Source organism: Leptodactylus fuscus, chromosome 8 (assembly GCF_031893055.1).
Source record: "Leptodactylus fuscus isolate aLepFus1 chromosome 8, aLepFus1.hap2, whole genome shotgun sequence".
NCBI classification, from domain to species: Eukaryota; Metazoa; Chordata; class Amphibia; order Anura; family Leptodactylidae; genus Leptodactylus; species Leptodactylus fuscus.
The window spans coordinates 2,752,958-2,780,659 of NC_134272.1; the positions used below are offsets into that span (position 1 = coordinate 2,752,958).

The 27,702-nt window shown below is 47.3% G+C and overlaps 2 protein-coding genes across 2 annotated transcripts in view; one reads left to right on the forward strand and one right to left on the reverse strand.

Moving 5' to 3' along the window:
- Positions 1-330: 330 nt before the first annotated feature.
- Positions 331-4,907, forward strand: ERI2 (ERI1 exoribonuclease family member 2). Its single transcript, XM_075284879.1, has 9 exons — positions 331-353; positions 500-570; positions 657-737; positions 2,148-2,275; positions 2,433-2,589; positions 2,756-2,856; positions 3,175-3,256; positions 3,355-3,443; positions 3,613-4,907. Exons 1-9 carry the CDS (start codon positions 331-333, stop codon positions 4,885-4,887), a joined length of 2,007 nt encoding a protein of 668 aa, XP_075140980.1. The 3' UTR covers positions 4,888-4,907.
- A 1,227-nt stretch (positions 4,908-6,134) lies between these two features.
- Positions 6,135-27,702, reverse strand: part of LOC142216887 (acyl-coenzyme A synthetase ACSM3, mitochondrial-like) — a 46,447-nt gene continuing 24,879 nt past the window's right edge. Inside the window, exons 2-14 of the mRNA XM_075284984.1 lie at positions 16,776-16,987; positions 16,456-16,666; positions 14,514-14,718; positions 14,285-14,428; positions 13,869-14,025; positions 13,430-13,509; positions 12,984-13,107; positions 10,853-10,933; positions 10,647-10,748; positions 7,806-7,933; positions 6,927-7,026; positions 6,373-6,492; positions 6,135-6,285 (exon numbers count right to left, since the gene is read on the reverse strand). Coding sequence (XP_075141085.1) covers positions 6,199-6,285; positions 6,373-6,492; positions 6,927-7,026; positions 7,806-7,933; positions 10,647-10,748; positions 10,853-10,933; positions 12,984-13,107; positions 13,430-13,509; positions 13,869-14,025; positions 14,285-14,428; positions 14,514-14,718; positions 16,456-16,666; positions 16,776-16,979 — 1,743 coding nt within the window. The 5' untranslated portion in view covers positions 16,980-16,987 and the 3' untranslated portion in view covers positions 6,135-6,198. The remainder of the gene's footprint in view (positions 6,286-6,372; positions 6,493-6,926; positions 7,027-7,805; positions 7,934-10,646; positions 10,749-10,852; positions 10,934-12,983; positions 13,108-13,429; positions 13,510-13,868; positions 14,026-14,284; positions 14,429-14,513; positions 14,719-16,455; positions 16,667-16,775; positions 16,988-27,702) is intronic.

The following is a 27,702-nucleotide window of genomic DNA, read 5'->3' on the forward strand; positions in this document are numbered from 1 at the left end:
TCCTCTGTTTCCTTGGTCTGCTCTTCCTAATCCTGTCAGTAATGATGTATACACACAGCGCACCCCGTGGTGATCGCACCCCCTGCTGTCATGTGTCCGCCGTGCCGTCCTATACACATAGAAGGATATTTATGTCCCATGTAGCGCTCGCTTTCTGAATTGTGTTTGGAGTGTAAGAGGAAACCAGAGAAGCCGAAGGCTCTGAATGTATTTGGCCTCCCTTACTCCTAGAAGCCGCACCTTGCACCTTGGCCACTGCTGTTCTTACCCAGACCCGGCCACTTGTGACATTTATTTTTTATCTTTGTAACAGATGATCCTGCCATCAGAATGACCACGAAGCAGCTTGCAAAGTAAGACATGAACTTCTTGTATATTCCTATATAACAGGCAATGTTTCGTTGGCTTCTACAGGTTTTGGTTTGTTTTTTTATTACTTTGATGCTTTTGAGATTTCCAGAATATCGGCCAATAAAATCTCCACTTTTTCCTGACCTAGGCGGCTTGGTCTTATTAGGAGGAGCTCCAAGTTGTCGCTGAGTGCTAAGGGGTCCGGCAGCCCCACATCTAGTAGGTGTCACTTCTTACAGGCTTTAGAGGGGTCCTGTATTGTCTCATGGGATTATCAGCCTTTCTTTTTGTTAAATCTTTTGCAGAACAATATTTTGACTATTTGATTGTCATTGACTTTGAGTCGACGTGCTGGAAAGACACAAAGCACTATGGTCAAGAAATCAGTAAGTATTTTGTATGAGGAGATAGTTTTGTCTTAAGACTGAGGCCACACATTGCAGAAAAGCTGCTGCTTCTATTTTGTTGTAGTTTTTCGAGCCAAAAGTGGAGAATTATAAGAGCTTCTCACCTCAAGAAACTGCAGCAAAATCTGCAACAAAAACGCAGCTGTTCCACAACGTGCGGCCTTAACTTAAATGGGGTTTTCTGGTGGGGAAAAATATGCAGAGATTAGAATGGGTTAGAAAATGAGGATAAATTCTCACCAACACAGAGAGACACTGACCGAAGCCCCTGCTGGTCTCTAATTCTTGGCCCCCCTTTATTAGCTGAGCAGCATTTCTTATGTATGGAGAGGGACTAGGAAGTAGAGACCACTGGGGGGCATAACCATGGAGCGGTGAAGTAGAGACCATTGGGGGACATAACCATGGAGCGGTGGACTAGAGACCAGTGTGGAGGACGTAGCCTTGGAGCGGTGGAGTAGAGACCACTGGGGGACATAACCATGGAGCGGTGGAGTAGAGACCACTTGGGGACATAACCATGGAGTAGAGACCACTGGGGGACATAACCATGGAGCAGTGGAGTAGAGAGCACTGGAGGACATAGCCATGGAGCGGTGGAGTAGAGACCAGTGTGGAGAACGTAGTCTTGGAGCGGTGGAGTAGAGACCAGTGTGGAGAACGTAGTCTTGGAGCGGTGGAGTAGAGACCACTTGGGGACATAACCATGGAGCGGTGGAGTAGAGACCACTGGGGGACATAACCATGGAGCGGTGGAGTAGAGACCAGTGTGGAGAACGTAGTCTTGGAGCGGTGGAGTAGAGACCACTTGGGGACATAACCATGGAGCGGTGGAGTAGAGACCACTGGGGGACATAACCATGGAGCGGTGGAGTAGAGACCAGTGTGGAGAACGTAGTCTTGGAGCGGTGGAGTAGAGACTGGTGGGGAATGAAATTGCGTTTCTATTTATTTTACCTTTTTGCCGCTATATGATTACACTGTATATCGGTAGGACGATGTTTCACCTTTACTTCATCTTCACTTCTGACATCAGTTTGTTAGGAACCTCACACCCTCTAGGCTCAGGCTACACAGTGATTTTGACTGCGACTCCTTTTTTGTCACCACAGATTGCCATAACGCCATTGACTCCTTCACAAATGTCAGTGAAAGGAGTCGAGTTGTCAACCAGTCCCAAAATAATTGTTGCTTCTTCAGGGTCACTGTGCAGCTCCAGTCACTTGCATTAGTGATTAGGTCCCAGATTGACACAGTGAGCTTTGGTTGCGTGACAGACGTTGCAGCAAACAATCGCCACGTAACAAATGTCTGTTAATGCAATTGGCCGAGTTCTAGATTATTTCGCAGTTGTCTTATCTTCATCTTTGGTATGTTCTTTTTTTCTAGTTGAGTTTCCTGCAGTTTTATTAAACACGTCCAATGGAGCGATTGAGTCCGAGTTTCACACGTATGTTCAGCCGCAGGAGCACCCGATTCTTTCTGACTTTTGCACAGAGCTGACCGGAATAAAGCAGGTGCGCGCCATTTCTATTAAACTGCTGAGCAAGAGAAAAGATGAAAAGAAAGAATTGATGATTTTGCTTCTACATTGATGTAAAACCATTTGTAGGTCTGTCCCTGTTATTTTGGACATGATGCCGTTTGTAGCCGGTCTGTTCTGTATTATAATAGGAACAAGTAGATGACGGCGTTCCCTTGAAGATCTGCTTATCCCAGTTCTCCTCATGGATTCAGAAGCTACAAAAGGAGAAGCACATCATCTTCCCCGGTGTCCTACCGACTCCTTCATCCTCAGAACAGAAGATGTGTGGGTTTGTCACATGGTCAGGTACTATGATGGGTTTTTTTTGTGAATGTCACCCCTTTCCTGTCTCTCCCCTTCCAGGCTGCCCTAATACAATCAGCAGGACTGGCCTAAGTACTACAAAAACTATAGAAAAGAAGGATACAATTCTGTCTGACACCTTATTCGTCCTTGTTACTTTGTGTTTCAGACTGGGATCTTGGAGTTTGCTTGCTGTATGAATGCAGAAGGAAACAGCTGAGGAGGCCAGACATCCTGAACTCCTGGATTGACCTCCGATTAACATACAAGGTCAGTGAATACCCTGAATGGTGACAAAACAGCTGTACGTAGATAAATGCTAAAACCCACCGTGCACAAAGCTCCGTCTGCTGGTCACCGCCTCAAGGATCAGCAATGCAGAGTCTGGCGTAAGAAATTCCATAGGTCTGGTTATGTTCTTCGTTTCTTATTGTTTACGTAGCTCAGTATAGTTGGCAGCCATCTAAAGAGATTGCACCAATCATATCGTTCTCTCTGCTGAACAGGGCTCACAATCTGAATAATCACACCCCATATTGAGACATCTGGTCCTCATCTGAGTCTTACTATAAGATTTATTTATTTCAGCTTTTCTACAATCGCAAACCCAAAGGCTTAAATGGAGCATTACAAGATGTTGGAATTGAGTTTTCAGGCCGGGAACACTCTGGTACGGAGGCTTCTGTATATATAGGAATGGAGCAGCGTATACTTGACAACGTTTTACTGACATTTTACTGTCCCTTGTTCATTTTTTGTTCCTTCCAGGTCTAGATGATTCCCGGAACACAGCAAGGCTGGCCTGGAGAATGATCTGTGACGGTTGTGTTATGAAAATTACTAAATCTTTGGATAAGGTCAGTTGGTTTTTTAGGTCTCCGTTTTTTCTTCATTCCACTAACCAAGATGAGTAGAGAGCTAGATAACTTCTGGAAACAAGACTTGAAGAAAGTGATAACGTTAATGAGACTTATTATGGTAATGACTCATTTTTGAAGAATTCTGGGCTTTCTTTGTGACAACTAGGTTTCCCCTAATTCTTCTGTGAGGCCGGGGCCACCAATGCCTGCTCAAGTTCATAAATCCAGACAAGATGATGTCAAACAGGCATCGGCTAAAGTTATAGGAGATGGGCAAGACTTAAGAAGTGATCCAACCACTGACAAGACCAATGATCTGAGAGCTCAGCAATCACATGCCAGTGACAACCAGAAGAGCATGGCTGGTGCAAAACCAGTGCAAGAGATTGTGTCACACCAGACATTAATAAATGGCCTTTCTACAACACTTGGCAATGATAACAAATTCAGGTTCTCCACTCGAACGTCACCTGGTGCGGTGCAGAATGGAATACAGATGGGAGCCTTCACCTCCACACCCCGGGATCGTTCTCCCTGTGGCAGGGGTCACATTTTAATGTCCACTACTGTTTTGACAGTGAATGACGTCTCTGCTCTGCATATGGATTCCAGCTCAGATTTATCAATTTTAGCGGACTGGGAAGAAGCTGCTGTCATAGAGGATTCCCAGCAAGACGCATCTGAGGATCCTGCAAGGCTGGGGGAACCGGATCTGTTACCTGTAGATTCACCATCAGCTGCTGTCTTATCGCTTACAAGTGACCGTAGCAATGGCTGCCAGTCTAAGAATAATCTCCACACCAAGTCTGTAGTATATAAGAGCCCCGACACCACGATTTATAATGTCAATATTAAGAAACCAGTGTCTAATGGGTCAAACTTTAAACTGCCCAATGCGTTAGGAAACCGGACAAGTGTGTCTGCTTCATCTACTGGGCACATGGGCAGGACATCTACACTGCTGGATTACTTTCCAAAAAGGAAACTTCCTAGTGTAAGCTTCTGCCCTCCCCCCAAGAAAGTCCCCTTTAAAATACATGAAGATGAAGGTAACCGCTCTCTGCCGGCGACCACTAGAGACTCCCGTGTCCTCTCCCATAAAGCCATGAACTCTACAGTTAACCTAAACAGAACAAAATCTGAGCGTATCACTGCCCCAACGTGCCACTGTGGTCGCCGAGCGAAGAAACTCACCGTCTCTAATATGGGGCCCAACCATGGCAGGGTTTTCTATAGCTGCTCTGTCCGCAAGAGGAACGATGAAAACGGCAAAGGCTGTAACTACTTCAAGTGGGAGGACACGCTGCTCAGAGAGAAGTCCGCAGACACCTCCGCCCTCCTGTCCACCACATCTACTATTTTCAACAAAAGTTTGATTTCTACGGGGTCGTCTGCTGTACCCAAACCTTTTCTCAAGCTAAGACCGTCAATGAGAACTTAGTTTTATACTTGGTGCTAGAATCTTGGTCTGCAATGATTTTCACATGATATGGACATTATTTGGACAGTCCTGTTAGATACAGCGGCTCTATCACTGCATAGCGGCCATTAGTTGTGTATATATAACAGATCATGACAATGACGACTCTAGGGATGGGGGAACAGCTTAAGGTTGAGGCCACACAATGCAGAAGAGCAAGTTTTTTGGATAGAGCTTTTGCCTAAAAGAGAAGTGTAAAAGATTCCTTAATATTTCCCCCTTCCCTTTGAAGACTCTCTAAAAACCACAGCAAAATCTGCAACAAAAAACACAGGGAAACCAATCATTCCTTATATATAAGACTAGCACAATTCTGACCTACAGGACATCAGGCTTAGATACATCAGGCTTAGATACATGCCCTGTATTAATGATGAAATGCACTTGTAATACAAAGAGATCTGAGTCCCAGAATTCCTTGTCTGAGTTGTCTACACAAAGATTTTGGGTCTCTCCTTAAAGATATTTTTGGGGACTTTAATATTGATAGCCCAGGTGATCCGATCTGCCACAGCCAATACAGTTTTTAAGAAATAACGCACAAGTGAATGTAAGAAACCTTGTTATATATCTTATGTTAGAAAAATGCTTCTTTCTCCATTTATCAGACTCTTAACACTAAAAAAAAAACCAAACCAGAGAGAGAGAGGCTGTTCCACTCCTTTTCTGTAGGGGAGGGTGAGGGAGAGGTGCGTGATAACAGGCGGAGCAGCCTGATAAATGGAGAAGGAAGCATTTTTCTCCAGTAAGATATATTGCAGTTTCTTCTACTCACTTGTACTCTTCATTTCGGGAAAGCCCTTCTATAATAGGAGGCGATAACGCTACTTATGTCCCATAACAACCAATCACAGCGCAGCTTTCTATATTCCATGTATATTTCTATCAGCTGAGCTGAGGACGGGCCCCGATTATTCACTGGTGCACTTCTCTGGCGCTGCCACAAGTTTTATTGTGATATTTAAATCTGACGACTGTAATTCTGTGTATATGAAATTAACTCTTTCACTGCTGCAGCTCCGGCCATGAAATATTGCAATGTCCTTTTAATAATCTAGAAATAAAAGCCTTCTATTTATACTTTTACTTCGTTTTATGGTGTGAAGGTTTTATTTTATTACAACTATTAGGAGCCCTGCGTGTGATTTACAATTGATTTCAATTTTTTCATTGACCCTGATGCAAACGTAAGATGACGTCCCTTTAATAAGTTGTCTGGATTGTTGGCAATGACTGATCTGCACGGCAGGTTTATCTCACGGTATCCGGTCTCTAAACTCTGCCCCATTCTTTGTTCCTCAGCTCGTTCCTCCGAATCTTCCCGCTGACTGTCTTCGGCAATTGTTCAACAAATTCAATCTATTACAATGGAAAGATAAAGTAATAAATCACTACAAGTCCCAGCAGTGTCTGGAGTCAGGTCGGCTGTGGTGTGAAGGTACGCACCTTTCTTGGGTACTTGTAAGGAGCCGTCACTTTCTTGACATGGTCTTGTAGTTCTTTAGTCAGTGCATCTTGGTCATGTGCAGTGTATGGAGGGGACAAGACCACGAAAGCTTTCACCACCTGTCCGTTAAGCACACAATGAGGTGTAATCTGGTTACTTTATAGACTCTTGTTTAAAGGGATTGTCCATGACTTATAGAAAACTCAGGGGTGTCCAGCGTGGGAGTGCAGTCCTGGCCCCCTATCCCTTATATGTGGGTTCATAGGTGAGACATGGCGAGCCTCACATGAGCGCTGATAGAAGTCGCTGGATAGGGATTGATGATGTCACTCACATATGTCATCGGTTCTTTAGCAGCGACCTATCCTTGTCTCTGGATATTGTACAGGTAATATCAGCTAACCATATACTGTATTCTATAGAAATATGTCACATAGTCACACAGAGATTGCACACACTGGGGATGGAAACATACCGACATATAGTCTGAGCAGAACACAAGGCAAAGACTGAATACAATGGGGGGGGGGGGGGTATAAGGTTATAAGGTCACCTCTCCTCTGATGGGGTCCGGGCTGCTGACCACTGCCGATTCTGCCACCGCCGGGTGCTCTAGCAAGGCGCTCTCTATTTCAAATGGTCCAATACGATATCTAAAAGAAAAGATAATGGAAGGTCATTTCTAGTGATCCTGCTGGGCCGAGGCATCGCTGACCCTGCTCGCCCTGATCTCTGTCTTTCTCCGCCCACTTATGTAAAATTTGGCAAGCAGGACGCAGAAGGGAAAATGTGATGCATCTCTGGAGCAAGAAAGGGCCGAAGGCGTGACACACTTACATGCATCAGTGCAGATGGTTTAGTAAATTCCCTGCATTGATTTCAGGGACTATTCACACCTCCCTATATCTAATGGTCTTTGTCATTTTCCTGGATCCCTGAATACTGAGGTATACGACTGATCTGGGAACTCCTTTCACAGTCTCCTTTACGTCAGGTACACTGATTCCAGCACAGTTGGATTTATTCCTCTCGCCCCCAACATTCCTGAGTAATCAGCAGGTAGTTTTGGTGCCTGATATACTATTTAGTCTCTGTACGGTCAGGAGGGTGGAGTCAGGCAAGAGCAGACAAGGGGGTGTGGTTCTGAGCTCTGACACTGGCTGCCTCTGAATCACACCACCTGCCTGACCCCGCCCACCTGACAGTGAAGAGATTAAATAGCACCAAAATTAACAGCAGTGATTGCTCAGTAATGGGGGGGGGGGGGTGATAGAAAATCCTGTGCCAGGGTCAGTGGAGGAGGGGCTAGTAAGTGATGTAGAGATCTGGACTAGGGCGCGGTGCTGGAAGCTTCTCTCTACATCTCAGCTCCTAATACTTCCTATAAGTAAGAGATTTCTGTACCTTTGGGGTTCATTGCACTTCTATTTACCCAGAAGATAAAATAACGTCGTCTGATCTCCCAATGAACCAGAAATACTCGTCTTCATCTTTTATGGCTCGGTCTCCAGTCAGGTAAAAGTCTCCTCTTATGGTCGAGGCCGTTTTCTCGGGGTCGCCCTGTTACCAATGGATAGAACATGGCAGATGAGGAATATTCCATCACAATCTGTAAGAGCTCCGGGGTCTCATTATTCCTTGGATTGGGTTTGGTTTTAATATTTCTCCAGTGCAAAATGAAGCAACTTTGCAAACAGTTTTTACATCTGCAGCTCGGTCTCCATGATAACAGACTACATCGGTCCCTTACTTCTTGGTGATCCATCAAATTTGACCACAATGCAGGGAACAGGTGATGTGGAGTCTGACTGCAGGATGAGACATCATTTACATGTAGTGGTCATGGCCGCTGAGTCTCCACTGCTCCTTCCATCCCTCCTCCTCCTGAGCTGCTGCGTCATATATTCCCAAAAGCTGTGCCGGGTTCTACAGGGTCAACAGGCAGATACTCAAATCTTACCACAGTCTGCTGGATATTTAGGGCACCTTCTCCCACAGGACGGTATCTGAGCAAGAAGGTGCCTAATGGGTCCCTTATCTGTCACTGATCCTGTGCCACCTACCCTGACCTCTGCCTGATTAGGTATTGGCCCTGTGCCACCTACCCTGACCTCTGCCTGATTAGGTATTGGTCCTATGCCACCTACCCTGACCTCTGCCTGATTAGGTATTGGTCCTATGCCACCTACCCTGACCTCTGCCTGATTGGGTATTGGTCCTGTGCCACCTACCCTGACCTCTGCCTGATTGGGTATTGGTCCTGTGCCACCTACCCTGACCTCTGCCTGATTGGGTATTGGTCCTGTGCCACCTACCCTGACCTCTGCCTGATTAGGTATTGGTCCTATGCCACCTACCCTGACCTCTGCCTGATTAGGTATTGGTCCTATGCCACCTACCCTGACCTCTGCCTGATTGGGTATTGGTCCTATGCCACCTACCCTGACCTCTGCCTGATTAGGTATTGGTCCTATGCCACCTACCCTGACCTCTGCCTGATTGGGTATTGGTCCTGTGCCACCTACCCTGACCTCTGCCTGATTAGGTATTCCTCCTGTGCCACCTACCCTGACCTCTGCCTGATTGGGTATTGGTCCTCCTGTGCCACCTATCCTGACCTCTGCCTGATTGGGTATTGGTCCTGTGCCACCTACCCTGACCTCTGCCTGATTAGGTATTGGTCCTATGCCACCTACCCTGACCTCTGCCTGATTGGGTATTGGTCCTCTGCCACCTACCCTGACCTCTGCCTGATTAGGTATTCCTCCTGTGCCACCTACCCTGACCTCTGCCTGATTGGGTATTGGTCCTGTGCCACCTACCCTGACCTCAGCCTGATTGGGTATTGGTCCTCTGCCACCTACCCTGACCTCTGCCTGATTGGGTATTGGTCCTCCTCTGCCACCTACCCTGACCTCTGCCTGATTAGGTATTGGTCATGTGCCACCTACCCTGACCTCTGCCTGATTGGGTATTGGTCCTCTGCCACCTACCCTGACCTCTGCCTGATTGGGTATTGGTCCTCCTCTGCCACCTACCCTGACCTCTGCCTGATTAGGTATTGGTCATGTGCCACCTACCCTGACCTCTGCCTGATTAGGTATTCCTCCTGTGCCACCTACCCTGACCTCTGCCTGATTGGGTATTGGTCCTCTGCCACCTACCCTGACCTCTGCCTGATTAGGTATTCCTCCTGTGCCACCTACCCTGACCTCTGCCTGATTGGGTATTGGTCCTCTGCCACCTACCCTGACCTCTGCCTGATTGGGTATTGGTCCTCCTCTGCCACCTACCCTGACCTCTGCCTGATTGGGTATTGGTCCTATGCCACCTACCCTGACCTCTGCCTGATTGGGTATTGGTCCTCCTGTGCCACCTATCCTGACCTCTGCCTGATTGGGTATTGGTCCTATGCCACCTACCCTGACCTCTGCCTGATTAGGGATTGGTCCTATGCCACCTACCCTGACCTCTGCCTGATTGGGTATTGGTCCTGTGCCACCTATCCTGACCTCTGCCTGATTGGGTATTGGTCCTATGCCACCTACCCTGACCTCAGCCTGATTAGGGATTGGTCCTGTGCCACCTACCCTGACCTCTGCCTGATTAGGTATTGGTCCTCCTGTGCCACCTATCCTGACCTCTGCCTGATTGGGTATTGGTCCTATGCCACCTACCCTGACCTCTGCCTGATTAGGGATTGGTCCTGTGCCACCTACCCTGATCCCTGTCTGTATATATGACAGACTGACTGTGCCTGTCCTGATCTCAGCTTGGCCACTGATCACATCTCTGCCTGTCCCTTCAGCGCCTTACAATGGCGTCTCTTCATCCTCCTGGCTCAGCTGCCACTGAACAAAGTTACTCGTTGGGTTAGCAACCCCATGGGCCCCTGCAGGGGTAAAACTAGGGTCAACTTAGACAATATCCAAACCCATTGTGTAGCACAGAAGGTCTACACCAGCTGTATTACAGATACATGGAGCGGTCTGTGTAGGAATTAATTGAAATCAAGATTATTTTGCTTTTTAGAACCATGGCAACAATGAACAAAATGACAAATAATACAATGGGCCAATAAACACAATAATGCAGGAATCAGGTAATATGGAAAACAAAAATACCAGGACCACTAAGAGAAATAAATTTTTAAAAAATATATATATATATACATACATACACACACACACATATACTGTAGTGGTCATGGTATTTTTGTTTTTAATGAACAGAATTAGTTAGGACAGAAATAGCGAAGTGATAAATCTCTTACCGTGTAGTGAGTGAATAGACAGAAGGGTCTTATGGGCGCTACACGGATTGCGATATCCCCCTCCTGATTGGGGGGTAATACATTGCCCTCAGCATCCACCACCTAGAATGATGAATTATAATATATTACAGAGTCGAGTTCTCAGGAGATTTTGCTCCTCTTCATCTACTTTGACAATAATACGACCAAGCGTTTGCTCTTCTTACCTGGACGTCGTAGCCTGGCGCAGCCTTGCCCATGGAGCCCGGTTTTATCTTCATTCCCTTAAATGTCGCACAGACCAAGACCTAGATAATAATGGCGGAGTGAGCCGAGTCTGGCAGTTAATACTATAAGACTATTCACACTTGTATGGCTTTGTGGTCTGTCCCTATGGAGCAGGTTATTCAAGTCATTTTTGTGTGTTATCGGTGACCTATAAGGGTTCACTCACACAAGTGTTCCAGGGATTCCGTCCCACATTCTGCTTAATATAGGTGGATTTCCCTGTAACTGGGGCTGATACATAAAACAGCGCTATCTAGTAAGTCTGACGCGGGGCTCACTGCAGCGTCTGGACTCAGTTATCAGGTTTCCGTCTTCTGCATGAAGACGACGGAAACCTGTCATGCCGAGTCCGGCCGTGAGTGCCAGTGAGCGTTTTGAGCACTCCGCGGCGAAACTGTTTTTTAAACCGGACACAGAGTACTGCATGTCTGGCTCAGTGTCCAGTTTAAAAAAAAAAAAAAAAACGGTTTTGCCGCGGAGAGCATAAAACACTCACCGGCGCACACGACCAGACACTTTTCAAGCCCATTCAAATGAATCATATGAAGATGCCGGCAGGTTTCCATCTCGTGCCCCTGTTTTGTGTAGGAAACGGAAACCTGCAGAACGGACTCCCGGGCGCAGATGTGAACGAGCCCTTACAGTTCAAGGACAAGTGGACGGAATAATATAATCTGTAACTTGCCTAAAAGTTTTTTGTTTTTTTTTAAATGTAGATTATGAGCCCCACATAGAGCTCACAATGTACATTTCTCCCTATCAGTATGTCTTTTTTTGGAATATGGGATGGAAATCCATGCAAACACGGGGAGAACATACAAACTCCTTGCAGATGGTTTTTTTGTCCTTGGCGGGATTTGAACACCAGGGCCCAGTGCTGCAAGGCTGCAGTGCTAACCACTGAGCCACTGTGTGGCCCCTAGCCTAAAAGTTTAACTAATAGTTTATTATGATAATCTGTTTACCCTTAATCCTAACAGCAGCACAATATGGGGCATTTCTGCACGTGTGCTGGTAGGACAGGCGGAACTTTTAATAAACATAAAATGAATATTCATGACTACAACCCTATAAGAGGGTAAAACAAACAAAAAAACCAAACCCTTCTTAGGGAGAGAAGCTTGTGCTGCTGTTAGGACTAAGGGAAAACAGATTAACATCATATCAACAATTCCCTTACGTCCTACCAGCAGCACAATACAGAGATCTAGCAAGTAATCCCCTTATGGCCGTTGCCTCTGAACCACGGGAACTTAATCTATAGTGCCTCATAAATGTGGATGACCAAGAAGCGGCTGAGCAAATTTGGTCTAAGGGCAGAGCTCTACACCCAAGACGTAGATGCAGCCCTGGTAGAATGGACTGTCAGAAAGTCAGGGGGGGAGATAACACCTGAGCAGAAAAAGAAGTCCTGATGGCTTCCTGAACCCACCTGGAAAGGGTAGGCTTGGAGGCTCTAAGACGCTTTAGCGTACTATACATATTATCGAGAAGGTCCTCAGATCTCCTGAAAGAACGGGGATGTGAAAGATAAGTCCGTAGGCACCTTACCACATCTAAAGTATGAAGACTTTCCTCCTCAGAGGAAAGAGATGGGAAGAAGAACGGTAAGGAGACCAACTTATTGATGTTGAAGGAAGATGGCACTTTGGGATTAAACCCAGGGATAAATCTGAGCTGGACCCGGTCTTCAATAAGAGACATATAGGGTTCCTCAGAAGAGAAGGCCTGGAGCTCACCCACCCTCTTTGCCAAGGTGATTGCTAACAAAAAGGTGGTTCTGTAGACTAAGAACCTCAGATCCACCTCCTCCAAGGGTTCAAAGTGAGGACCTCAAAGACCTGAAAGGACTGAGGCCAGATCCCACTGTGGAACCATGGTTGAACACGCCAGTCTAAACCTCATGGCCCCCCTTCAGAAAATACCACAGAACTCCCCCGCCGCTTTGTGCTGCTGGTAGGATGTAAGGGAAACGTTTTTCATGAATAGTTAAATTAATAAGCATTTACTTACATTTTAACCAGAACACTCGCAATACGGAAGATTCCCAATGATGGTTTTTTAACTTACCGTCTCGGTTTGCCCATAGCCCTCATATATATCCAGGCCCGTGCTCGCTTTCCATTGTTTCATCACTTCCGGGTTCATTGGTTCCCCGACACTCACACAATGCTGAAGACTCTTCAATTTGTAGCTTTATAAATATACCAAAAACATACAGATAATCCCATTAGAATCGCTGCCGCTGTAATGACCCCGCCATGTTGTGTGAGTGGCCAAAGCTGCCTATTCCTATGGAGCAAAGGGACTGGGACTGAGCGGTACGAGAGCGTCCCGGCCTGTAAGGGTTGTGGTGTCTGTTATCAGAGATGTAACACAGAAGATGTATAAAGCGTTACATTAGACTTTATAAATTCTATTCCTTGTGTGACTGAGGACGAAGAGGAACAAAGTGACGGATTGTGGAATTGGGCCATAAGGGGGAAATATCTCACAGCAGAATATCTCATACTTACCTGGCCAGGTTACATAAGACTAACATGCGATAGACGGTTGGCGGCGCGCAGAATACGGTGACAGGGAACTTGCTCAGTGTCTGTATCAATATAATGGAGATTAGTTTTAGTACATTGCTGGTTATTCGCTTTACATCACAATTTCCAGAGTTTATATAATATTTTATTGTAGATGCGACATAACAGTTGAGCGACTTCAGTAAAAGCCTTAAAGCTTTCCTTTCCGTGTAGCGATCGGATAGTTACAGGCTGTTCTAGACTCTATGATAGGAGCTCAGCTTGAAAGCAAGTTAAAGGGATTTTCCAAATATAGAATTTTTTTTTTTTTTTTTTTTTTTAACTTGAGCAGCTCTGAAGATAAACGGCGTGTCATGTCATGTGGGTGCCTTGGGACAATTTTACTCCATTTGTATAATAGGGGATTACTAAGGTAACTTACTTCCAAAATGACACTTGGTTCAAATTGAGGCAAATAGTGAACGAACACGCAGGAACCTTGAATCCACGGAGAGAAGACCTGAGAACATGCCGCCTTTGCCCAGCCTGGATCTGCGAGATTCCAAAAGACATCTGAAGGAGATAAATCCAGAAAATACCTGAGGAGGGAAAATAGGTCTGATGTGATTTTGCGTATTCTCCTATAGTTGTATACCGTCCAGTGCGGGACATAGAAACCAGTCATCAGATCTCTGCACCTCTGCTCAGTCTTCCCTCCAGTCTTATAGATAACATTATAGCATTGCCTTACACAAAGTCCTAGATTTGCTTCATTCTGATGCCGGCTCTGCCTTGGCCACTGCAGAGACTTTACCTGTAGAGTAACTATTACAATGGATTCCGTCCGGATTTACTTACTTTCCAGCTGTAGTGAATCCCAACCCAAAACTGCTGTGACTTTGTTCTGTCATTTTTGGAGAACCTGTTGTCCCGCTAGTGAAGTAAATGGACATGGGGTCTGTGCTCCTTGTCCTGACACACGTGTGCTTGTCATTGGCCGCCCTTACATAAGAATAAACACGCTTATTACATGTTATCTGGCAGTCATTGGTGTGTAAACCATTACATCCAATATGATGGGACATACGTATAGAGATCCTGGAAATCCAGCCAGCCTTCTCTGGCTCCAGACACAAGCAGCTTAGTTTTTAGCAATGGCGCTTGGGATGAGATGGCGTCTACAGCGGGTGCCAGGTCTTGGCTGGTGATAATGCACCTTGCTTCTGATGTTCGCAGCCTGTGCAGAATGTCCTTTGCTGTCAGTTGTGTTGTCCCAGGAATTATAACGAAACCTGAGAAGTAAATGATGGAAATGTTAGATTTTAGGTCTCCTAAGTGTAAGAAACACTTGTCCATAGGGTCTATACCAGGGTCTATAGCAGGCACCAGTCTATACCAGGGTCTATAGCAGGCACCAGTCTATACCAGGGTCTATAGCAGCCACCAGTCTATACCAGGGTCTATAGCAGCCACCAGTCCATACCAGGGCCCATAGCAGGCACCAGTCTATACCAGGGTCTATAGCAGGCACCAGTCTATACCAGGGTCTATAGCAGGCACCAGTCTATACCAGGGTCTATAGCAGGCACCAGTCTATACCAGGGTCTATAGCAGGCACCAGTCTATACCAGGGTCTATAGCAGGCACCGGTCTATACCAGGGTCTATAGCAGGCACCAGTCTATACCAGGGTCTATAGCAGGCACCAGTCTATACCAGGGTCTATAGCAGGCACCAGTCTATACCAGGGTCTATAGCAGGCACCAGTCTATACCAGGGTCTATAGCAGGCACCAGTCTATACCAGGGTCTATAGCAGGCACCGGTCTATACCAGGGTCTATAGCAGGCACCGGTCTATACCAGGGTCTATAGCAGGCACCGGTCTATACCAGGGTCTATAGCAGGCACCGGTCTATACCAGGGTCTATAGCAGGCACCAGTCTATACCAGGGTCTATAGCAGGCACCGGTCTATACCAGGGTCTATAGCAGGCACCAGTCTATACCAGGGTCTATAGCAGGCACCAGTCTATACCAGGGTCTATAGCAGGCACCGGTCTATACCAGGGTCTATAGCAGGCACCAGTCTATACCAGGGTCTATAGCAGGCACCGGTCTATACCAGGGTCTATAGCAGGCACCGGTCTATACCAGGGTCTATAGCAGGCACCGGTCTATACCAGGGTCTATAGCAGGCACCGGTCTATACCAGGGTCTATAGCAGGCACCAGTCTATACCAGGGTCTATAGCAGGCACCAGTCTATACCAGGGTCTATAGCAGGCACCAGTCTATACCAGGGTCTATAGCAGGCACCGGTCTATACCAGGGTCTATAGCAGGCACCGGTCTATACCAGGGTCTATAGCAGGCACCGGTCTATACCAGGGTCTATAGCAGGCACCGGTCTATACCAGGGTCTATAGCAGGCACCGGTCTATACCAGGGTCTATAGCAGGCACCGGTCTATACCAGGGTCTATAGCAGGCACCGGTCTATACCAGGGTCTATAGCAGGCACCGGTCTATACCAGGGTCTATACCAGGCACCAGTCTATACCAGGGTCTATACCAGGCACCAGTCTATACCAGGGTCTATAGCAGGCACCGGTCTATACCAGGGTCTATAGCAGGCACCAGTCTATACCAGGGTCTATAGCAGGCACCAGTCTATACCAGGGTCTATAGCAGGCACCAGTCTATACCAGGGTCTATAGCAGGCACTAGTCTATACCAGGGTCTATAGCAGGCACCAGTCTATACCAGGGTCTATAGCAGGCACCAGTCTATACCAGGGTCTATAGCAGGCACCAGTCTATACCAGGGTCTATAGCAGGCACCAGTCTATACCAGGGTCTATAGCAGGCACCGGTCTATACCAGGGTCTATAGCAGGCACCAGTCTATACCAGGGTCTATAGCAGGCACTAGTCTATACCAGGGTCTATAGCAGGCACCAGTCTATACCAGGGTCTATAGCAGGCACCAGTCACTACATGGCGCTGCTCACAGCTAAGATGACAAGTCTACCTACCTGCTCTAATACAGGCCACATTGAGCAGCCACCACTCCGGTACCCGAGGAAGAATCACAATAACTCTGTCTCCTGGTTCCAGGTCACAAGCACCGCAGAGTATATTCGCCACTTTCCGCGAGCGAGACCCCAACTCTTCAAAGCTCCACTTCACCTCTCTCCCTTCCCCATCAATCCACCATAGGGCAGGATTTGGCTTCTTACTGCCGTCCTGGGAACAGATCATTATTGTCAGTATCTATGACTTGGATGCCATTGTCACATTACAGCGTCTTGTACCATATCCGTGGCCATATCTAGATTGTAGAGACTATTATTACCTTCTCAGCTGCCGTCCATTTATCCAAGATGTCACTTGCAAAGTTGAAGTATTCTGGACGATCCAATCTGAAATTTTTCTTAATATCTTCATAATCTGTGAAATTCTGAGGGGCGGAAAATTTTTGGTTCTTGCTGAATAATCTGGAGCAGACCCTCGGGTTAATATGGAAGGGAAAATACTTGACTTTAAGAAGAATTTTCATGGCAGATCCTGTAGAAGAAGAAATGAGATTGTGTAATAACTGGATGGCAGTGGCGACAGTATATATATATATATATGTACTATAACATTATAAACTTGCTCTTCATAGTTATCTATCTGTTGGGGGTGGTTGTGATAAGTCACCTGCAATGCTGAACTACAAGCCCTCACCATGTATATATTACACTGCGCTGTATCACTGGGCTGCGGATTGTAACTATCTCAGTATCTGCAACTGGTGATGCAACGTTAACCCATGTGTGTATTATCTACTTGTACATGTTCTGCTTTGGTTCGGGAAATGACGCCATTCATCTCCATCCATCTGTTTGGGTGTCTCTATAAAACTGAGCCATGTGACGTCCATGTGAATGAGCTCTTATAGAGTAATAAAGCGCTCAGACACCAGGTTATATTCTGGCAGCATTTGTGACATTAATAAACATTATAATACATGTTATATATTTATATATTTATTTCATTGATAGATTTTTATACTTGTAACAGATTTTGGCTCCTTTCTGTGAAGTCCTGCCCTGAGTTGCTCTTTCTGTCCCTCCTTTACTCCTTCCCGTTGCTCCATTGTCAGTAACAATCTTCCTGCTCATTTCTCCCTGTATTATTTCCGGGGCGCTGTATATCTGTAGAACTCATTGAACTGACTCGCTCCGGCTTTAGCTTCTGTGTATTCCGCTTCATATTAGGCTGCAAACAACGTTGGACAGGACTCTGGACGAGCAACCAAAGATCTTGCAACCACTCTATCTGCCGTCGTACACTGCCTCTTTCCCTCCCCCCCCCCCCCCCCTTCCTTCTTACTCCTTGTTCTGGGTTAGCTGCTCTTGTTCTTTCTTCCATCTATATTTTGGCTGTTTCAGTTGTCTTGCGTCCCCCTCTCTCTATACCTTCATCCACTTTTGGCCCATATGTTTCAGTTTTTTTCCCCTTTTATTTCTCTTCTTTTCCCTCTTATTGTCTAATCACTTGGTCATTATGCCCATTTATTTGCCATACTGTGGACTACATTTTTATTTTATTCCAGTTATACTTATAGTGTTGTTATCTCTTTTCTAGATCTGATCTGATGAAGGTCGACTATGACCGAAACGTTATGTTCGTTTATTGATCTAGTACTCTCTTTATGCTTGTCAAATCAATCCATGGCGCTAATGTACCAAAAATTAATGTACTAAAAATAAAAAATTTGTTTCACCCTTTCACCTATTTACGGTGTGCAGCAGCATTTGTTTGCAGAGCAACCAAAGATCAACGGGTTGCCCTTGTGGAGGACGTCAGTTTGTGTAACCTCCATTTTGGATTCCTGGGCCATGTGGTGCCTGCAGCCATTTTACACTCCTCTTGGAATGCGACTCTTCTCCAGTCTCTTATCTGATAGCCGTGTGCCAGAACTATTGTTACAACTTTGCCACCAATCACGTTATGCTAATTATACTAGTGATGTTCTTTGTCTATGCAATGTATTAAAACTACCTTTATACCTCCATTAAAGCAGAGCCCACTATATACACCATAGCTGAGTGAATTTCTGTGTCTCTCTAAGCTTATAAAATTACTTTATTCATTTGGACTTCAGTACGGGGATACGTAGGTCGGATTGCGCTCACAGATATTGGCGCCCAACGTGGGGCCAGAGGTTAATTACTACATATTCAGACATAACAGACAGAAAGGACAACGGGACAAGGAGACGACGGAAACTGATCCAAAAGCAGCTGCAAGGTAAGAAGAAGCTTTATTCTTACTGTTCCCACTTTCCACTCCTCTTTATCTTGTGTGGTCTCTCTGGATGCCAGGTGAGTTGTAAGGAAAGTAAATCCTCTGGTCTTTTTAAGAACCCTGTTTATGAAGTATCCGTAATTGAAGAGTAACTAATGTAGACATTGTCTGCTGTGTTTTTGGCATGCACCCCATTTGGTTTGTTTATGTGTTTGACCAAGTGGAAAGTTGTTTAGGAAACATTAACCAGGAAAGATTAGGCCACCAACCCTCTCCTAAATTAAGCTAAAGGAGAAAGCAGCAGCCCGGAGCTTCTGTAGGATTTCCTTGTACGTAGTTAACACTTTTTGGGTGCCAAGAGATATCCTTTGAGGGTTGAAGGCAAGAGGTTGCCTTAATTAAGCGCTTTGGATGCCTGAGAAATATCCTTTTGGAGGTTCTACTACAAGAAATGTATCGTTAATCGCAGGGCACCCGAGAGGTATAAGGGTGCATTCACACTAAGTATACGCTGAGCTGATTCTGAACGTAAAACATGTTCAGAATCAGTGTGTACAAAGCAGATCCCATTCATTTCAATGGGAGCCGGCATACGAGCGCTCCCCATTTAAATGAATGGGCTGCTTTTTTCCCTATTGGCTTCAATGTGATAGGTGCGTGCATGTTTTACGTTCAGAATCAGCTCAGCGTATACTTAGTGTGAATGCACCCTTACATGTTCTTGGGGAATGAGGTCAAGTCTTCATGAAAATCCTCAGGCTCTGATTAGCAGCTCCTAGCGTACCCTGTGTTTATATCGTTTACAAAAGGAGGGAAGTGTGAAGGATGTCAGATAGTGTATCTTCTATTTTAGATACCAGGGCCATGCTTGCAGCCATTTTATACTCCTCTTTGTTTAGCAAGCTCACATCCCCCCTCAGCCTTATTGGAATACAACTCCTCTCCAGTTTCTTATCTGATAGTAATGTGCCAGAACTATTTTACCACTTTGCCACCAATCAGGTTATGCTAATTATACTAGCCAACCTGTTCTTTGTCTATGCAATGAATTAAAACTACCTTTATCCCTCCATAATGCAGAACCCACTACATACTCCATAGCTCAGTGTATTTGTGTGTCTCTCTATGCTAGCTTATAAAATAAAACTTTTAATTTGGACTTTAATAGGGTGACACTAAGAGCGGATTGCGCTCACATCCTGCAATGTCTTGTAGGTCAATAGAGCCAAATTACCACTGCAATGGAGCTGCAACTGCAACTTCTAATCGCAAAAAAAAAAAAAAATCCAGTGTGCTTCAATGTATTTGTGACTAGAAGTCGCAGACTAATGCCTCCAGGGTTGCAACGTAACTCCTTTCACTTACATTAGTAAAGAAGCTGCAGGGAGACATGTCAGTCTTGGTGTCATGACTAAAGTCGCTGTGTAGCCCGAGCCTTGTGCAGGAGCCCGTCCACCTGAACCTGTACTAGGACTGGATGCAGCGATAGCAGATACATAGTGTGTCATTACCCTATATGCCGCTGTGTAGCCCGAGCCTTGTGCAAGAGCCCGTCCACCCGGACCCGTACTAGGACTGGATGCAGCGATAGCAGATACATAGTGTGTCATTACCCCTATATGTCGCTGTGTAGCCTGAGCCTTGTGCAGGAGCCCGTCCACCCGGACCTGTACTAGGACTGGATGCAGCGATAGCAGATACATAGTGTGTCATTACCCTATATGTCACTGTGTAGCCTGAGCCTTGTGCAGGAGCCCGTCCACCCGGACCCGTACTAGGACTGGATGCAGCGATAGCAGATACATAGTGTGTCATTACCCCTATATGTCGCTGTGTAGCCTGAGCCTTGTGCAGGAGCCCGTCCACCCGGACCTGTACTAGGACTGGATGCAGCGATAGCAGATACATAGTGTGTCATTACCCTATATGTCACTGTGTAGCCTGAGCCTTGTGCAGGAGCCCGTCCACCCGGACCTGTACTAGGACTGGATGCAGCGATAGCAGATACATAGTGTGTCATTACCCTATATGTCGCTGTGTAGCCTGAGCCTTGTACAGGAGCCCGTCCACCCGGACCTGTACTAGGACTGGATGCAGCGATAGCAGATACATAGTGTGCCATTACCCTATATGTCGCTGTGTAGCCTGAGCCTTGTGCAGGAGCCCGTCCACCCGGACCTGTACTAGGACTGGATGCAGCGATAGCAGATACATAGTGTGTCATTACCCTATATGTCACTGTGTAGCCTGAGCCTTGTGCAGGAGCCCGTCCACCCGGACCCGTACTAGGACTGGATGCAGCGATAGCAGATACATAGTGTGCCATTACCCTATATGTCGCTGTGTAGCCCGAGCCTTGTGCAGGAGCCCGTCCACCCGGACCCGTACTAGGACTGGATGCAGCGATAGCAGATACATAGTGTGTCATTACCCCTATATGTCACTGTGTAGCCTGAGCCTTGTGCAGGAGCCGTCCACCCGGACCTGTACTAGGACTGGATGCAGCGATAGCAGATACATAGTGTGTCATTACCCTATATGTCGCTGTGTAGACTGAGCCTTGTGCAGGAGCCCGTCCACCTGGACCCGTACTAGGACTGGATGCAGCGATAGCAGATACATAGTGTGTCATTACCCTATATGTCACTGTGTAGCCTGAACCTTGTGCAGGAGCCCGTCCACCTGGACCCGTACTAGGACTGGATGCAGCGATAGCAGATACATAGTGTGTCATTACCCTATATGTCACTGTGTAGCCTGAACCTTGTGCAGGAGCCCGTCCACCTGGACCCGTACTAGGACTGGATGCAGCGATAGCAGATACATAGTGTGTCATTACCCTATATGTCGCTGTGTAGCCCGAGCCTTGTGCAGGAGCCCGTCCACCCGGACCCGTACTAGGACTGGATGCAGCGATAGCAGATACATAGTGTGTCATTACCCCTATATGTCACTGTGTAGCCTGAGCCTTGTGCAGGAGCCGTCCACCCGGACCTGTACTAGGACTGGATGCAGCGATAGCAGATACATAGTGTGTCATTACCCCTATATGTCACTGTGTAGCCTGAGCCTTGTGCAGGAGCCCGTCCACCTGGACCCGTACTAGGACTGGATGCAGCGATAGCAGATACATAGTGTGTCATTACCCTATATGTCACTGTGTAGCCTGAACCTTGTGCAGGAGCCCGTCCACCTGGACCCGTACTAGGACTGGATGCAGCGATAGCAGATACATAGTGTGTCATTACCCTATATGTCACTGTGTAGCCCGAGCCTTGTGCAGGAGCCCGTCCACCCGGACCCGTACTAGGACTGGATGCAGCGATAGCAGATACATAGTGTGTCATTACCCCATATGTCACTGTGTAGCCTGAGCCTTGTGCAAGAGCCCGTCCACCTGGACCTGTACTAGGACTGGATGCAGCGATAGCAGATACATAGTGTGTCATTACCCTATATGTCACTGTGTAGCCCGAGCCTTGTGCAGGAGCCCGTCCACCCGGACCTGTACTAGGACTGGATGCAGCGATAGCAGATACATAGTGTGTCATTACCCTATATGTCACTGTGTAGCCCGAGCCTTGTGCAGGAGCCCGTCCACCCGGACCTGTACTAGGACTGGATGCAGCGATAGCAGATACATAGTGTGTCATTACCCTATATGTCACTGTGTAGCCCGAGCCTTGTGCAGGAGCCCGTCCACCCGGACCCGTACTAGGACTGGATGCAGCGATAGCAGATACATAGTGTGCCATTACCCTATATGTCACTGTGTAGCCTGAGCCTTGTGCAGGAGCCGTCCACCTGGACCTGTACTAGGACTGGATGCAGCGATAGCAGATACATAGTGTGTCATTACCCTATATGTCACTGTGTAGCCCAAGCCTTGTGCAGGAGCCCGTCCACCCGGACCTGTACTAGGACTGGATGCAGCGATAGCAGATACATAGTGTGTCATTACCCTATATGTCACTGTGTAGCCCGAGCCTTGTGCAGGAGCCCGTCCACCCGGACCTGTACTAGGACTGGATGCAGCGATAGCAGATACATAGTGTGCCATTACCCTATATGTCACTGTGTAGCCTGAGCCTTGTGCAGGAGCCGTCCACCTGGACCTGTACTAGGACTGGATGCAGCGATAGCAGATACATAGTGTGTCATTACCCCTATATGTCGCTGTGTAGCCCGAGCCTTGTGCAGGAGCCCGTCCACCCGGACCTGTACTAGGACTGGATGCAGCGATAGCAGATACATAGTGTGTCATTACCCTATATGTCACTGTGTAGCCCGAGCCTTGTGCAGGAGCCCGTCCACCCGGACCTGTACTAGGACTGGATGCAGCGATAGCAGATACATAGTGTGTCATTACCCCATATGTCACTGTGTAGCCTGAGCCTTGTGCAGGAGCCGTCCACCTGGACCTGTACTAGGACTGGATGCAGCGATAGCAGATACATAGTGTGTCATTACCCCTATATGTCGCTGTGTAGCCCGAGCCTTGTGCAGGAGCCCGTCCACCTGGACCTGTACTAGGACTGGATGCAGCGATAGCAGATACATAGTGTGTCATTACCCCTATATGTCACTGTGTAGCCTGAGCCTTGTGCAGGAGCCGTCCACCTGGACCTGTACTAGGACTGGATGCAGCGATAGCAGATACATAGTGTGCCATTACCCTATATGTCACTGTGTAGCCTGAGCCTTGTGCAGGAGCCCGTCCGCCCGGACCTGTACTATGACTGGATGCAGCGATAGCAGATACATAGTGTGTCATTACCCTATATGTCGCTGTGTAGCCTGAGCCTTGTGCAGGAGTCCGTCCACCCGGACCTGTACTAGGACTGGATGCAGCGATAGCAGATACATAGTGTGTCATTACCCCATATGTCACTGTGTAGCCTGAGCCTTGTGCAGGAGCCCGTCCACCCGGACCTGTACTAGGACTGGATGCAGCGATAGCAGATACATAGTGTGTCATTACCCTATATGTCGCTGTGTAGCCTGAGCCTTGTGCAGGAGCCCGTCCACCCGGACCCGTACTAGGACTGGATGCAGCGATAGCAGATACATAGTGTGTCATTACCCTATATGTCACTGTGTAGCCCGAGCCTTGTGCAGGAGCCCGTCCACCTGGACCCGTACTAGGACTGGATGCAGCGATAGCAGATACATAGTGTGTCATTACCCTATATGTCGCTGTGTAGCCTGAGCCTTGTGCAGGAGCCCGTCCACCCGGACCTGTACTAGGACTGGATGCAGCGATAGCAGATACATAGTGTGTCATTACCCTATATGTCGCTGTGTAGCCTGAGCCTTGTGCAGGAGCCCGTCCACCCGGACCTGTACTATGACTGGATGCAGCGATAGCAGATACATAGTGTGTCATTACCCTATATGCCGCTGTGTAGCCTGAGCCTTGTGCAGGAGCCCGTCCACCCGGACCTGTACTATGACTGGATGCAGCGATAGCAGATACATAGTGTGTCATTACCCTATATGTCGCTGTGTAGCCCGAGCCTTGTGCAGGAGCCCGTCCACCCGGACCCGTACTAGGACTGGATGCAGCGATAGCAGATACATAGTGTGTCATTACCCCTATATGTCACTGTGTAGCCTGAGCCTTGTGCAAGAGCCGTCCACCTGGACCTGTACTAGGACTGGATGCAGCGATAGCAGATACATAGTGTGTCATTACCCTATATGTCGCTGTGTAGCCCGAGCCTTGTGCAGGAGCCCGTCCACCCGGACCCGTACTAGGACTGGATGCAGCGATAGCAGATACATAGTGTGTCATTACCCCTATATGTCACTGTGTAGCCTGAGCCTTGTGCAGGAGCCCGTCCACCTGGACCTGTACTAGGACTGGATGCAGCGATAGCAGATACATAGTGTGTCATTACCCTATATGTCACTGTGTAGCCCGAGCCTTGTGCAGGAGCCCGTCCACCCGGACCTGTACTAGGACTGGATGCAGTGATAGCAGATACATAGTGTGTCATTACCCTATATGTCACTGTGTAGCCTGAGCCTTGTGCAGGAGCCCGTCCACCCGGACCCGTACTAGGACTGGATGCAGCGATAGCAGATACATAGTGTGTCATTATCCCTATATGTCACTGTGTAGCCTGAGCCTTGTGCAGGAGCCCGTCCACCTGGACCTGTACTATGACTGGATGCAGCGATAGCAGATACATAGTGTGTCATTACCCTATATGCCGCTGTGTAGCCTGAGCCTTGTGCAGGAGCCCGTCCACCCGGACCTGTACTATGACTGGATGCAGCGATAGCAGATACATAGTGTGTCATTACCCTATATGTCGCTGTGTAGCCCGAGCCTTGTGCAGGAGCCCGTCCACCCGGACCCGTACTAGGACTGGATGCAGCGATAGCAGATACATAGTGTGTCATTACCCTATATGTCACTGTGTAGCCTGAGCCTTGTGCAGGAGCCCGTCCACCCGGACCTGTACTAGGACTGGATGCAGCGATAGCAGATACATAGTGTGTCATTACCCTATATGTCACTGTGTAGCCTGAGCCTTGTGCAGGAGCCCGTCCACCCGGACCTGTACTAGGACTGGATGCAGCGATAGCAGATACATAGTGTGTCATTACCCCTATATGTCACTGTGTAGCCCGAGCCTTGTGCAGGAGCCCGTCCACCCGGACCCGTACTAGGACTGGATGCAGTGATAGCAGATACATAGTGTGTCATTACCCTATATGTCGCTGTGTAGCCTGAGCCTTGTGCAAGAGCCCGTCCACCCGGACCTGTACTAGGACTGGATGCAGCGATAGCAGATACATAGTGTGTCATTACCCTATATGTCACTGTGTAGCCTGAGCCTTGTGCAGGAGCCGTCCACCTGGACCTGTACTAGGACTGGATGCAGCGATAGCAGATACATAGTGTGCCATTACCCTATATGTCACTGTGTAGCCTGAGCCTTGTGCAGGAGCCCGTCCACCCGGACCTGTACTAGGACTGGATGCAGCGATAGCAGATACATAGTGTGTCATTACCCCTATATGTCACTGTGTAGCCCGAGCCTTGTGCAGGAGCCCGTCCACCCGGACCCGTACTAGGACTGGATGCAGTGATAGCAGATACATAGTGTGTCATTACCCTATATGTCACTGTGTAGCCTGAGCCTTGTGCAGGAGCCCGTCCACCCGGACCTGTACTAGGACTGGATGCAGCGATAGCAGATACATAGTGTGCCATTACCCTATATGTCGCTGTGTAGCCTGAGCCTTGTGCAGGAGCCCGTCCACCCGGACCCGTACTAGGACTGGATGCAGCGATAGCAGATACATAGTGTGTCATTACCCCTATATGTCACTGTGTAGCCTGAGCCTTGTGCAGGAGCCCGTCCACCCGGACCTGTACTAGGACTGGATGCAGCGATAGCAGATACATAGTGTGTCATTACCCTATATGTCACTGTGTAGCCCAAGCCTTGTGCAGGAGCCCGTCCACCCGGACCTGTACTAGGACTGGATGCAGCGATAGCAGATACATAGTGTGTCATTACCCTATATGCCGCTGTGTAGCCCGAGCCTTGTGCAGGAGCCCGTCCACCCGGACCTGTACTAGGACTGGATGCAGCGATAGCAGATACATAGTGTGTCATTACCCTATATGTCACTGTGTAGCCTGAGCCTTGTGCAGGAGCCCGTCCACCCGGACCCGTACTAGGACTGGATGCAGCGACAGCAGACACACTGTGTTATTACCCTATATTATTGGGGGGGGGACCTTCTCACTCGAGGGGAGAACAGAAGAACCGCGCTCGCCCGGGTAAATCAACAAACTTTATTTGCACAATTGTTTCGAGACTATCTTGCGCTTTCTCAAGTGCATACAGAACCTTAACATTGCACAAATACATCAATGAGTAAAACTAACAGAAGGATAAATATTACACTACAATGGTCGGACCCAGATATACAGAAAACCTTTATAATAAAAAACATTGAAGCTCATAGAAACCGATAACTGATACACAAATGAGTCACAGACAGATCACACATCATCATGTGCACATATATACACACACATATGCTGATCTATGCCAAACAGACAGGTTACAAAGTGGCTAGTCAATCCTAAAATGTGTAAATCGGTATATTATAGTAGAGGCTCACCCCACTGCAACACTCCGATCTGAGCTCGGCAACTAAGACTTCACAAAACAAACCCATCAGATTTATAGCAATAAGGAGGAGACACCTAAATGTGAGTGAGAGGTCAGCGCTTACCTACCACAGAGGATGATGGGGGTGAGAATAAGGAAGGTGTCAGCTCCTATATATGGGAAGTGGCTGCAGGAATCAGGTGATAGGAAACAGCTGATACAGACCCTGGGCTTCCTATATACTGGCCTAGTGCTACAGAGGGGGAGTGTAAGTCACCAATCCCGGACATATGGAGACATGGACACAAGCTGCTTAGCTAAACACAATCAAATAGACATAAGGGTCCTAAGTTCAAACCCACCGGACAGCACCAGAACTACACAGCATACCATAACGTTAAAAAAAAATATATATATATATATATAATGATTAGAAATAGTCGCTGATGATATTGGGGGTGGAGCTTCTCACTCGAGGGGAGAATAAAAGAACCACCAAGTGAATCAGCAAACTTTATTTGCACAACACGTTAGTATTTGGGGTCGTTGTCTTTTTAAATTAATTTAATTATTCATAAACAATTCACAGTTTTTGTATCTTTGTTTATGTTTTATTAATGTCACAGTCTCTGTGCGCTCCCATTGGCTCTATGTGGTTTCTCACATACGATGTACATGTGGCTGAGCACTTCGCTCTAACAATTTGTTTTCATTCATTCATTTCTAACTTTGTGGTTTATGACTTAATACCGGCTCATCAGCTTCTCTGAGTAATCCCGCCACTTCTAGAATTATCAGGTTTTAGCTGTTTATTTTAATGATCAATTCCCATGTATTTATACAATTATA

Excerpts from the sequence above, each read along its gene's own strand:
- ERI2 (XM_075284879.1), top strand. The coding sequence starts at position 331 with ATGACCACGAAGCAGCTTGCAAA. Across the intron at positions 354-499 it reads ACCACGAAGCAGCTTGCAAA|GCGGCTTGGTCTTATTAGGA; the intron begins GTAAGACATGAA and ends TTCCTGACCTAG. Across the intron at positions 738-2,147 it reads GCACTATGGTCAAGAAATCA|TTGAGTTTCCTGCAGTTTTA; the intron begins GTAAGTATTTTG and ends CTTTTTTTCTAG.